The sequence below is a fragment of the Rhinolophus ferrumequinum genome, chromosome 17, assembly GCF_004115265.2.
Source record: "Rhinolophus ferrumequinum isolate MPI-CBG mRhiFer1 chromosome 17, mRhiFer1_v1.p, whole genome shotgun sequence".
Lineage (NCBI taxonomy): Eukaryota > Metazoa > Chordata > Mammalia > Chiroptera > Rhinolophidae > Rhinolophus > Rhinolophus ferrumequinum.
This window is the reverse complement of record NC_046300.1, coordinates 49,103,279-49,115,500: the sequence shown is the minus strand read 5'-3', so window position 1 is coordinate 49,115,500 and position 12,222 is coordinate 49,103,279. Positions and strand designations below refer to the sequence as shown.

Here is a 12,222-nt window from a genome sequence, read left to right as displayed (position 1 = left end):
GCACCTCCAGACTCATCCGTTCATTCCTTTCTTCATTCCCCCAATCTTCACCGAGTAACCAGCATATAGCAAGAACTGGGTGAGGCAAAGAAGACCCAGCCTGTGATCTTGAGCTACTCATCAGCTGGCAGAGAGACACGGAGTAGTAATGGTGATGCAAATGTACCAGAAGCATCTCACAGACACACATGTGCTGGGTCGGTAGGGATGGTGTCACAGAGAAGCCAACATTTCAGACAGGCCTTCAAAGATAACAAGGAGGGAGAAGACCTTCCAGACAGAAGCATGTGCCATGGAAAGGTCTAGCATGTTAACAGCTGAGGATGGGGTGGGAAGAAGGAATGAAAAAAAAAAGAGAGAGAGAACAGCTGGAAATGAGGCAGAAATGTAAATGGACCAAGGTTTGGTGGAAGACTTTGAAATTCGACTAAGAAAAATATATCTGCTGCTCATGCAATAGGTGTCCAGTACCAGAATTTCATTGGAAGAGTAGCACAGTCAACTTTGTGTTTACAAAGGGAGCATGTGGAAGATGAATGGAGAGGAGCCGAGGCCAGAGGCAGGGAATTGGTTTAGCAGTGAGAGTAACTCAGAAAGCAGGAGGGCAGTCGAGATTTGGATGAGACAGAAGTGGCCACTGATGCCCTGGGCATGTACCCATTTTACCAGGTGAGAAGGGGACAAGGAGAGATTTCTGGGAAACCCCAACATTGAAGAGACAGACCAAGCCCATGAAGAAGTCTGACATGAAGCTCTAGTTAAAGAGAGGAATAACTGGTCTCCAGTGTTATTTGGCATTAAAATAAATCACCTACATTATATGTGATCACTGAAGAATTGGAAAGACAGTATCAAATTTTCTTTCCAGGAGATAGACAATGTCCTCTCGGTAGACTGCTACAGCTTTAGTAATAAGCCTGAATCCAGTCAGGACCCTGGCAGGGAATGCTGTCCTGGGAGCTGATGGAACCAGTGACCCAGCGTCCAGTGTGCAACTGCTCTGTACAGAAGCATGTGGACAAACAAAAACTCTTCTTTCCCCAAACTTAACTACTCTTTACTTTTTCCAAGCCCAAATGGCTAGGCATGTAAATTAGCCATTTTTGAGATAGACCCAAGATCAAAATACTGTATGACTTAAGACTTGAGAATAGTGTGGCTCTCTGTGGATAAGCCCACAGCCAGGGCAGGTAACCTGTCTCAAACATGTGCTAGACCAAACAGCAGACGGTTGACATCTAGAAGCACAAAGGGGTGAACCTCAGACAAATAAGTGCCCTTCCTACCTGGAAGAGCCAGTACTTTGGAAAAGGCTCTTCTTCCTCATCTCCCTCCTTAGAACAAGAGAATTCATTGGAGAATTCCAGTGGCTTCCCCTGGGAGTACTGGAGGGACAGACCAGGGGAACAGGGCTTGTCTCTTACCTAAATTACGGCCTATGTCTCAAAACCCTAGGGCAGCACAGTCAACTCCAAGTCGAAAGCACAATCTAGAGTGCATGAGGTCCATGCCTGACAGGTGGCTTTTCCCTTGGGAGCTGATACGACACACTAAACACCTTGCTTGCTTTGCTCTAATCCTTTGGCTCTTTGGCTTCTCACCACCTTCCACTCCTACCTAACCCGTGCTCAAAACCACTCCTCCCACACAGTGAGCCTGGCTCCCCCACCAGGAAGCTCCCAGCTGTGCGTTTCCTACTTCTGTCTGCCCACCTCAGCCTTTCCTGCTTATAGAGGCTAAGTGGTCCCACCTCGTGGGTCTGGGACCATGTCCCTCCTCATACGCTCCCTCTCAGGAGGCCCCATTTTTCAGTCAGCCTCTTTTATATAAAAGAAGTCCCCAGGGTCAGGTTTCACAACTTGCATTAACCCTTCCTCCTATAGCACCTTCTTGCCTATCAGGAAGAATTTTATGCAGCTTCACTTTCTGTATTTTTATTACCCAACAGCTGCAACCCCCTCTCTCCCGACAGAGATGCTGACACATTCTCCTAGAAGGTATGTCCCTCACTGTAGAGACTATAGCCCCAAGGGACTGTGTGATAAAGCTCCTCACAGAAGACAAGGACTTTTCTGTGATGAGACTGCTGGGCTCGGTGTCCCAATCCTGTGTCCCTTGTGGCCATCTCCTCAAAGATTCTTCCCTCCGGAGCCTTTACAACATGGTTCCTCAGCCCGACTCCCCCTCTCACTGGGAAGGAGGGCCCTCACCAACTTGTCAGAGAAAGCCCACTCGCCTGATGGTTAACAACGAAGAGAAGACAACAAGTGTTAGGGAGTGTTCTCAGACGAGCTTTGCTTCTTGGCAAACCCACTCCCCCGCGCCTCTAGGCACACAGCAGCATAAGCTCTCTCTCCCCGGCTTCGGTGAACATGCAAAAGTGCTCCCCAAGCACCGAGAGGCTGCATTTGCTGTTATAAAACGTCTCTCAGTTGTAATCTGAGGTTGTTTGATGCTAAGGAAATATCTTGCTGAGTAAAATTACAAAGCAGCACAATTTCTAGCGGAAATCACTCATTTTAAAACTCTGATCAATCAGTACTGATTATAAATTAGCTACTCATTGTTCCTTGGTATCTCCAGTCTGTTCACACACCAGTCAACTCTCCTCCTGAGTTTGGTATCAGTGGTTTACTGGCCAGATTAGCATGCAACAAGCCATTGGTGCAACGGCCTGCTACCAGAGGGTGCACTCACACACCTCTCTCTCTCTCTCTCTCTCTCTCTCTCTCTCTCTCTCTCTCTCTCTCTCTCTCTCTCTCAGACACACATGCCATGGGCAAGTGGGCCTTCTCTTCAGCCTAGAACAAGCTTTCAAAAACTTCAGAGCTCAATCACCAGGCAAGGGAAGACATGGCAAGGGGATCTAGGAAATGCTACGTAGATACGTTCCGCATTCCCTTTCTCAAGTACTTTTGATCTTCTTTGCAAACTTTTCCATCAGTCCAGACAAATATTACTCAAAGAAGTAAAGGTGAGCGGGAAGCAAACCAAAATCTCCAAAGGAAATTAAGATGAATTTGGAAGAGGAGGAAATGTTTATATATGTAGATATGGACAAGTCACAGTAGATAACGTCTGGCCATGCATACAGTGCCAAATTTGACGCCACTGCAATCACCCCAATTGGTCACTTACAAGTGTCCTTTCTTTTGGGTCCACAAAGAGCTGGTAGAAATTGCACAGAAATTTATTTAAATTGAAGAAAGGAACAGTTTTGAATTAGAATTCCACGTAAGTAAGGTGTATGTGAAATCATCATTTCATAATTCAAGTTTTACATTAGTGTTGTCAGATACCACACACACAGATGAACACATTAACTGGGTCACTGAACTCTGTGATTCTCTAACTCTGATAGTTGCTGCAGAAGAACTAGCAACTGGAGAAGAAACTAAGGGTCAAATGTCCCACAGCTCAGCCAGAATTTCCTCTGTCTAGGGTTTCAGAACAAGGGAACATCGTTAGTTGAAGATGGCGGTGGGGGCGGGGGTCGTGGTCATAGTAACAGAACTGACACATCTATAGCATGGTAGTCCTTGCCAGGCACTCGTTTAAGCATGGCACATATAGTGATTCGTCCTCCTCGCAAGTACCCTATTGGACTATTACAGTCCTCATTTTATGGATGAGGAAATTGAGGCACAGAGCAATTAAGCACTTGCTTGATTAGCTAGAGAAGAGTGGGGAATCTGAACCCAGAACCGTGTGTGCTCTTCAACACTCTACTCTCTGCGTCTTACACTACAGACATTGACAATTGTGGAAATGGACTCCCTCCCTTCCGAAGGAGACACAATACGCTGAGTAGTCCAACAGAGTTGAATGCATTTCCTGTCTTGTTTTGCCCTAAAGTGAAATTTTTCTAAATTAAATTTAAAAACTGGTACGGCTACGAGAGGTCTGCAGCGGGTTGAACTTTCCACAAAAGGTGGGAAAAGAATGCTGCAGACCAATAACAAATAAAACCAGTGTCTTCATTCTGGAAATCTAAACATAAAACGAGGGCCAAGTTCTTTCTGATGCGTTATGTTAGAACAATTTCTCTAATGCTCAAGTAATAAGCAAATTTCCCTGAGACAGCATGATCGAAACAGAAAACCAGGTTTCAAAACAATCTCCATTCTACAAATTCCCGATTCTCTCCTCCCTTCTTCTTTTTCTCAGAATTGTTTTTATGAGGTTTTGTTTTTGAAGATTTCTTTTCCCATATGTACATAGATGCCCTAATCAGATTTTAATGTTCTCAGGTGATAACCCAGTTAGCGGCCAGAACAATTCAGCATAATTCAATAACACAAGACTGACAGGAAGCGGGTGCTTCTCTGGGGAGATTCAGCAACAGCCTTTGAAAAGTGGATTCAGCAACTCACCTTAGGTTTAAACGCGATGACTTTCAACACCATCTCGACGGTGAAGACCCCAGTGAAGACCATGTTCAGAATGTCCATGGCATCGTTAAACATCTTGGACTGCTCGTAGTGCTGTGGACGGAGACAGACGCGCCGTTCTCAGAGGCCCATTCCAGGCCCTCTACTCCCTGCAGGTCCACCCCTTACTCGGGCACAGTGCAACCCCCACCATCCAGCACTACGAGGTCATAAGGCCTTGACAAGACGAGGGTGACTGGATGATGAAGGGGAAAGACATCCATTTCCTCTGCTCAGGATAAAAGGAACCCACCCCTTCTTCCAGCAGGGCCTTGGCCCAGGCACAATGCAGAACCCACCCAAATGTCTATGCACAAAGGTAGGATTTGGTTAGGGACGAACTGTATGCCATTTAGTTCTATGTTCAATTACAGGCAGCATGACCTTGACTTCACCCTTTTCTCTACATCAGCGTACGGTCTTTCCCATGCATAAAGAATTCTTAAATTTAAGGAAAGTGCCAGAACATGTATCCTGGGCTGTCTTTAGACCCATTTTCCAGACAGCACTGGGAGTTGGTTTGATTTGCTCAAGTTCTTAAAGTTCTTGTGAAAACTGAACCTAGTCCTTGATCTTTGCTTTTTGTCTTAGTGCAACTCGATAACATAATTGCTGGAAAGGCTCGCTGTTAATACTGTTAATTATGTTACATTATATTGCGTTATAAATACCATTAACACTGTTAATACACTGTAATCCAACTTGGCCAACTGAAGTGAGTTACACTCCTTGCCTCCAGCGTGAACAAGGAATAGCTGTCATGCAGGTCAGACTCAGTCCTCCATGAACTGGAAGATTCCCCACTGCCATACTGAGAGCTCCCTGAGAACAGGAATGTGACTTTCATGTTGGTTTTCAACATTGGGTGTTTACTCTGGGACAGGCCTAGAAGAAAGTGCCTGACATGAATTATCCAGCATAAACTTTCTTTCTGAGGTAGACATGAGAGATTTCCCATTTTATCCATAAAGAAAGAAGGCTCAGGGGATTTAAATAACTTTCCCAAGGTCGCCAGCTGCTAAGGAGTAAAGTCAGGATTGAAACCTCTGTCTGTCCAACTCTACACAGACAGAGCTTTGGTCCTCAACCACTCACTGGCCACAGAAGGCCCACAGTGGAGGTTTACAGAATTGAATACCATGCGTAGGCTCTATGAAAATGTTACCTATGGTCACAGTGTACAGACAATCTGTTAATCAAAAGAGTGATCTTAAACTCCTACCATGACAGCTGTTAGCCAAGAATGGGACACTGGCCAAACTACAGCTCAGACTCATAAGAAAATCAATCCCATCCTCTTGGGAAGGGTGGCCCGCCAGCCTCAGAATGTGGGGCCTGGGACTGTAGAGAAGGCCTAGCCATGATCCCCCTGTCCACTTGTCTCCGTTTTTACCTGCATGGCCAAGCAGAGTGTGTTGAGCATGATGAGGACAAACATCATGTATTCGAAAGGCGAGGAGTTCACCACGTACCAGAACTTGTACTGGTAGGGGTTTTTGGGGATGTATCTCCGCAAAGGACGTGCTTTCAAGGCGTATTCAACACACTGACGCTGCAACGGCAGAAAAGAGCAACGAGGGGTCCTGAGCACGTCTACAGAAGAAGGATGCAGTTCTCACCTGCCCTGAAAGAGCCAACACAGCACCTGCTGGGAGGAACCAGGACTCGCGGGAAAACTACTGGACGACCCCCATGGACACCACTCTGCATCATGGACAAAGGGGCCCTAGCTCCATCACCTCTTCTGACCCTCACTGCAACCTGGGGGGTAAGCCGATCCCCTCTTTTACTCCTTGCAAAACTGAGTCCAGAGCTGTGCACTGCACGCCTGAGTTCCCACAGTCCACAAGCAGAGTCAGGAGGCCTTGCCCCAAGTCTTCTTCCTGCCTTCCCTCTATGCTGGTGGACTATATCTGTACTACCCATGCCGTCCTCCAGGAAAGGAAACCATGTCATGAGAGGCACAGAAATCCTCAAGAACCAGGGGGGCTGTGTCCACTGCCCAAGATTGGAGCCCCGTGACTGCTGCAGGATGGACCCTCTCAAGACACCTCTCAGCAGCGAGAGAGTGTCAACTCTAAGTGTCTAATGGTTAGCTAGCTCTGTGTCCATCTGGGAGCTTTTGAGACTCGGGAGCTTGTTGTGTTCTGTGACCTCTGGGTCGGTAATGATAGCCAGAGCACTGTCCTTCCCATTTAATCTGGAGCTGAGACTGTTCCACCCTTTGCAAGAAGCCCCGAGGGAGCCTCCCGCCCTGAGAGCTCAGCATCAAGTCCTGCTTGCTCTTAGGCCCAGACCTACACCCATTCTTCTGCCCGGACTCTGGGTTCTGACTTCAGACAGGTTTTCTCTGTCTAGCTGTGACCTCACACACAGACCACAGGGACCTCTGTTCTGAACCTTTTCTGTACCTCAGGTAGAGACCCAAGTTAAGCTCTGATGCTGCCTGGCTCGCCTGGGTCCTAACTCTTCTTCCTTGGTAGGGGTGAAGAGCTGGGCCAGGCCTCCCTCTGACTGTCACTGGTGGAATCTGAAGGGATTCCCTGAGAACTCAAAGCAGCGTCTTCCTAACAAACCAAGCCAGGACTGCTTTCATTTCCCCCACAAGTGTATGGCTGCAGCCCAAGACAGACTGCCTCACCACAGCCACTTCCCCCAGGAAGCCCAGGCTGGCAGATGACTCTTGCTCACTCATCATCAAACAGATGCTACCGATAGAGGCCCTGGGGGAAACTCCCACAGCAGAATCTCGATCTCACAATCTTTTAGGGCTGAAAGGGACCTCTAGAAGCAACTCCTTAATGCCCTCAATTTAGAGACAAGGGAACAAGCCCAGACAGGAGCGGGGACACACCCACAGCCACAGCTGGTGCAGGTAGGACAGGGCCAGACGCAGGTCTCCTGGTTCCCTCGCATCATCACACAATAGAACCAAAGCCCCAGCTTCTATCAGACTGGATGAAACAAGATGCTAGATAAAGAGAGAATGATGCCAGTGGAATCTTAGTCCCACGTTTAAAGTTAGTGACTTTCCCTGTGGTGTGACAGCGTACTTCCTCCTAAGTCAGCAGTCCTCAACCAGGGGACATTTGGCAGTGACTGGAGATGCTTTTGGTTGTCACCAAAAGCGAGTTGGGGTGGGTGGGTAAGGGGAGTGCTACTGGAATCTAGTGAGAAGAGGCCAGGGATGCTGCTAAACATCCTACAAAACACCACAGAATTACCCAGGCTGAAATGTCAAGAGTGCTGAGGTTGAGGAGATAAAAGAACATCTGTCATTAGGAACTCTGGGAGCCTCACTGGGTGCCCTCTGGCCCTTGGGCACACCACTCTACAAGACTCTGAGTTGTCATGGGTCATGACCACAGAAGGCGGCCCAAGCACCTCTCTGACTTCTCACCCACAGGTCTGGGGGTGGGTTCCACCATGACAAAGTCAAATCTGTATCTTGGAACCTAACTTTCAACAGCGATGACTCAAATTGGCCACAGGTATGCTCTGAACAGGGCCTGAGCCCCAGGGCCAGACACAGGTGTCGCCCTTCTCCACATGGGGAAGCCATCAAAAGAGAAGCCATTCCTCTCCTGCTTGAGGGATGGAAGCCCAAACAGTGTGTGACTTTAACCTGATTTTTGTCCAGCTCACAGTTCTTATACTCTTTCTCTCCCTGCTCCTGGAAGGTGACAATGACGAAACCCACAAAGATATTCATCATGAAGAAAGCGACGATGATGATGTAGATGATGAAAAAGATGGAGATCTCCACGCGGTAGTTGTAGATGGGGCCGACGTTCTCTCCGTTTGAGTCGATGGCTTTGTACAGCAACCTGGAGAGCAGAAGTACCAAGTGAGCACTGCCCATCCCTCTCAGCCCGGGCCGCCCAGCCTCACTGCCTTCCCGGCATGTCCCTCTTCTGAATAGTTAGTGGGCACTAACTATCAGATCTCTCACTGGAGCCCCAGCCAAGGCCCCTGGACATAGCAGGGCTAGAGGCAGCCCAGAACGTATGTAGGGAGCAACTGGGATATCTATGTTGATTGATGTTTTGACAACTGAAGAAGCAAAAGATTTCACAAATACTCAACAAACAGAAAAGAGGAAGAACATCTCATGTTAGACACTGGCAGAACTGAAAACTGTATACACAACAACAAAGACAACAGCAAGCAAGCAGGGATTTCCAAAGAACTCAGAGAGCTTCTCCAAATTGAAATATGCACTGAAATTAAATATATGCCCAGCAAAACTCAACAGGAAGAGGAGAAATTACTGTAAAACCCCCAAGTAAAATTCACCCTCATTCTGAGGCAGATTCGTCACGTCCAAGGCACCCACCCCCTGCATGCACTGTGCTACACACGTTCACATCCATCTGGAAAGGCAGACATCACTGTCATCCTCAGAGAGGGATCTAAGTGCCCAAGGTCACCCTGCTCAGGGCCAGAGCCAGGAGCTGAGGCCGGCTCCTCTGAGCCCCAAACCCCAAGTTTGTTCATTTCCCCTCAGCTGCCACCCTGATTTGCTAATGTACAGTGTTCAAAACCTGAGACTCAAAACTTCTGTAGAGTGAAGGATGCCTCTTTCCCCGCCAGAACCAATTCCATAATGAACAAGCCCCACCCAACCATCTTTTACCCAACAGGAACTCCTGTAAAGAGCTACGACTCTCCCATGCTTCCAGAGGGTTCTGCCTGCCTGAGAAGGCCATCCTATCCACCTTTTACAGATCCTCTGGGCACGGGAACTCGACATGCTGGACCCGATCTACGTATAAGTGCTCTGGTGGCAGGAGCTAAAGGTGGTGCAGCACCAGAGAATAGCAAAAATACAACAGACCCTTCTTGTGTATTCTACCTCCTTCCTTCTTTCCGTTTTTCTCACTTTACCCATCAAAATTCAAGCCAGGATCCTATTCTGCCCATCTCTGACACGCCAGACCCTCCCCTCTGGTTTCACTACCTGACACGCTAATTAGATTTGGGCTCTGGACAGAGGAAGTATGTTGAGATAACTGTTTCTTCACAGTGCCTAACATAGCATGTTGCTGGGAGCGGGTATCGAAAGCACACTTTATCAATGAGCAAGTGTGTGTGTCAGTGAAAGACATGGCACAATAACAGCCATCGTGCCTGGAACATATTAGTACTAGGAATGAGTGGATGGATGGATGGATGGATGGATGGATGGATGGGTGGGTGGATGGATGGTTTGGGACACTGTCAAGACCCTCTTTAATGTAATGGCAGCTTTACTGACGTGGCTACCAATGGGAGTTGGCACGACAAATGGCTCTGAGGACTCCCTGTTCCCATTCAGAGATGCTCCCCAGGAGCACCTCAGAACCCCCTGGGATCTATGCCATCCCTCCTTCCCAAATCCGAGAGTCCTGTCAGCTGGCCACAGAGGTTAATCATTTGCCTAATCAGACAGAGGAGTCCTGTGGGCCAAGAAGTGATTGATAAGTGGCCCCAAGTTTAAACGCCTTAGGAAAAGCCTGACTCAGTGGAGAAATAAAGCAGGACTCACTCCAGAAGAGATGGCTCAGCCTCCAGTGTCCCAAAGCAAGGAGGAGCCTCCCTGAAGCCGTCCGCCCTCTATACTTACTCAGGCCAGCCTTCAAAAGTGGAGACCGTGAAAAGCGCCATCATAGCAGAAAGGACATTGTCAAAGTTGAAATCGCTATTTTGCCAGATCCTCTCCCGGACTACAGGGTTATCAACATCCCCATCCTTGTAGAGAATGAAAAGCCCCCTAGAGAGGAAAAGAAATGTGAGTCATCATGGCTTGACGTGACATCAGCCATGGCTGCCCCATCCCACACCTCTAGGCACAGTCACGCTCAGCCAGGTCACAGATCTGAGCACTGCATAGTCGGTGTTTCTCTTTTTCTTGTCCTGCATTTAATCTACTCTCCAGTTCAAATAACCATTGAGCAACTACAGCGTAATGAGTATTCTCCAGAACAACTAAGCAGACACCCGGCATATGCCTGATAGCAAATGAAAATACCAAATAATAAACATCCTTCATATACAATGGGCTCAAAGTATACATTGAAGAATCAAACACTTTGGCCGCGGAGAATTCTGTAAGTTCTGGGAAATAAGCCAAGGTGTCCTCTTATCTGCACTTTAGTTTTAATCAAATTCCTTCCCTTTATACTAACAATATTCCTAGTTTTCTTTCCAGAGAATTCTGTAATTTCTGGCACATAATACTTCTCATAGAATTTTATTTTTGGAAGGTGCCCCATGTCTTTATTTCACAGATGAGGAAGCAGAGGCTTAAAGATGGCAGAGGAGGTATTTTCACGCTGCTACTGTGCTTCTCAACTCCAGGGGGCGCCCTCTACCCCACAGCCCACCTGCATGCTGCCCTGGAGGTGCAGAGCCACAGTCACCTTGCAGCTCTATGCAATGTGCTCTATGACCACACCTTTTGCTGAAAAGAAACCCCAAATGCACATAAGCAGCGCCGGCGCCAGCAGCCAGACCTCAGTGGCATCTCAAACGGATGGGGAAACACGGACTTCTGCAGTCTTAGAACTGCAGGCCATGGCTCCGGGTCTGCCTTTGCATTCTTCTGGACAGCTTGGGATAAGAGGCATAAGTATTCCCCACCTTCTCTCTCCTCTGCCCATTCTTGTGAATGGAAACATGGCCAAAATGTGGGTGACGGGAGCCAGAGGAGAGAAGCAGCCTGAAAAACCTGTCAGAAGAGGGGAGCTAGCACCTGAACGCTTGAGAGCTGAGGTTCGAGTTCTGGTTTGGGGAAAAATCATCCCATGGCTATAGGGTGAGCTTTCTGGGGCATTTCATATTTGTTATTTTAGGATTTAGTGGTTTTTTTCCCCTCCCATTTACAGCTGCTATCCCAAACATCAAAAATCATGTATCTATTCTTTGGGGGTGATGAAAAGCTTTAGAACTCGATAGAGGTGGGTCTTGCCCCCACCCCATGACCGTATTAAATGCTACTGAATTGTATAGTTTAAAATGGTTCATCTTCTGTTATATGAATTTCCCCTCCAATGAAAGCAGAACAAATACCCTCAATCTCTCCAGCCATGAGTTGAGCACATGAGCCTCTTGTGGTCTGAGGCTTCTGAGATGCCAGCCCCAATAAATCCTTGAAGTCTTCTATTTGTTCTTCCAAACTGCCCACTCCTGTGTTCAGGACACTCACCTGCATTCTTCAGGGTTACTTTTGGCTTCATCTGTGCAGCGATAGAACTTGCCCTGGGTACAAAACAGACAGACTGTCAAATGCAGGCTTCCCCCGGAAGAGCTCCGCTGGGCCTCGTGCTCCAAGGCGCGTCCCTGTACCTTGAACAGCTGGACCCCGATGCAGGCAAACATGAACTGGAGAAGGGTGGTGACGATCATGATGTTGCCAATTGTCCGGATGGCCACAAAGACGCACTGGACGACGTGCTGGGGAGAGGGTAGCAGGGAGAGGATGGAGGGTTATTACTTGCCTTTGCTGTCTTAGCCACAGAGAGAGCTAATACAAACCAAGATTTTCTTCATTTCGATATGATTTTCCAACTTTGTGGTACTTTGTTTTTCAGGTACTTATGTGCAGGGTGTTATCCTTAGTATATCACGGCTGCCTGGGAGGGGTACCCTGCAAGTGGGCCCTTCCTTAGTTTCCTCCAAGCAGTTAGTTTAGTTAGAAGAAATGCCACAGAATGCAGCACTGCCTGGTACACAGGCGTACAGGGCCTCCCATCCCATAACAGGATTTAGGAAAATGCAAACCCTCTCGCCTTTTACATAACCTGCATGAAAA

The 12,222-nt window shown here is 47.8% G+C and overlaps 1 protein-coding gene across 5 annotated transcripts in view; it reads right to left on the bottom strand.

The window, feature by feature from the left end:
- Positions 1–12,222, bottom strand: part of CACNA1D (calcium voltage-gated channel subunit alpha1 D) — a 315,463-nt gene that overhangs the window by 59,359 nt on the left and 243,882 nt on the right. For all 5 annotated transcript variants that reach the window (XM_033132022.1, XM_033132024.1, XM_033132021.1 and 2 more), the window contains 6 exons: positions 11,757–11,864; positions 11,617–11,669; positions 10,036–10,182; positions 8,056–8,257; positions 5,824–5,982; positions 4,374–4,484 (listed from right to left, as the gene is read on the bottom strand). In XM_033132022.1, the coding sequence (XP_032987913.1) occupies positions 4,374–4,484; positions 5,824–5,982; positions 8,056–8,257; positions 10,036–10,182; positions 11,617–11,669; positions 11,757–11,864 (780 nt within the window). The remainder of the gene's footprint in view (positions 1–4,373; positions 4,485–5,823; positions 5,983–8,055; positions 8,258–10,035; positions 10,183–11,616; positions 11,670–11,756; positions 11,865–12,222) is intronic.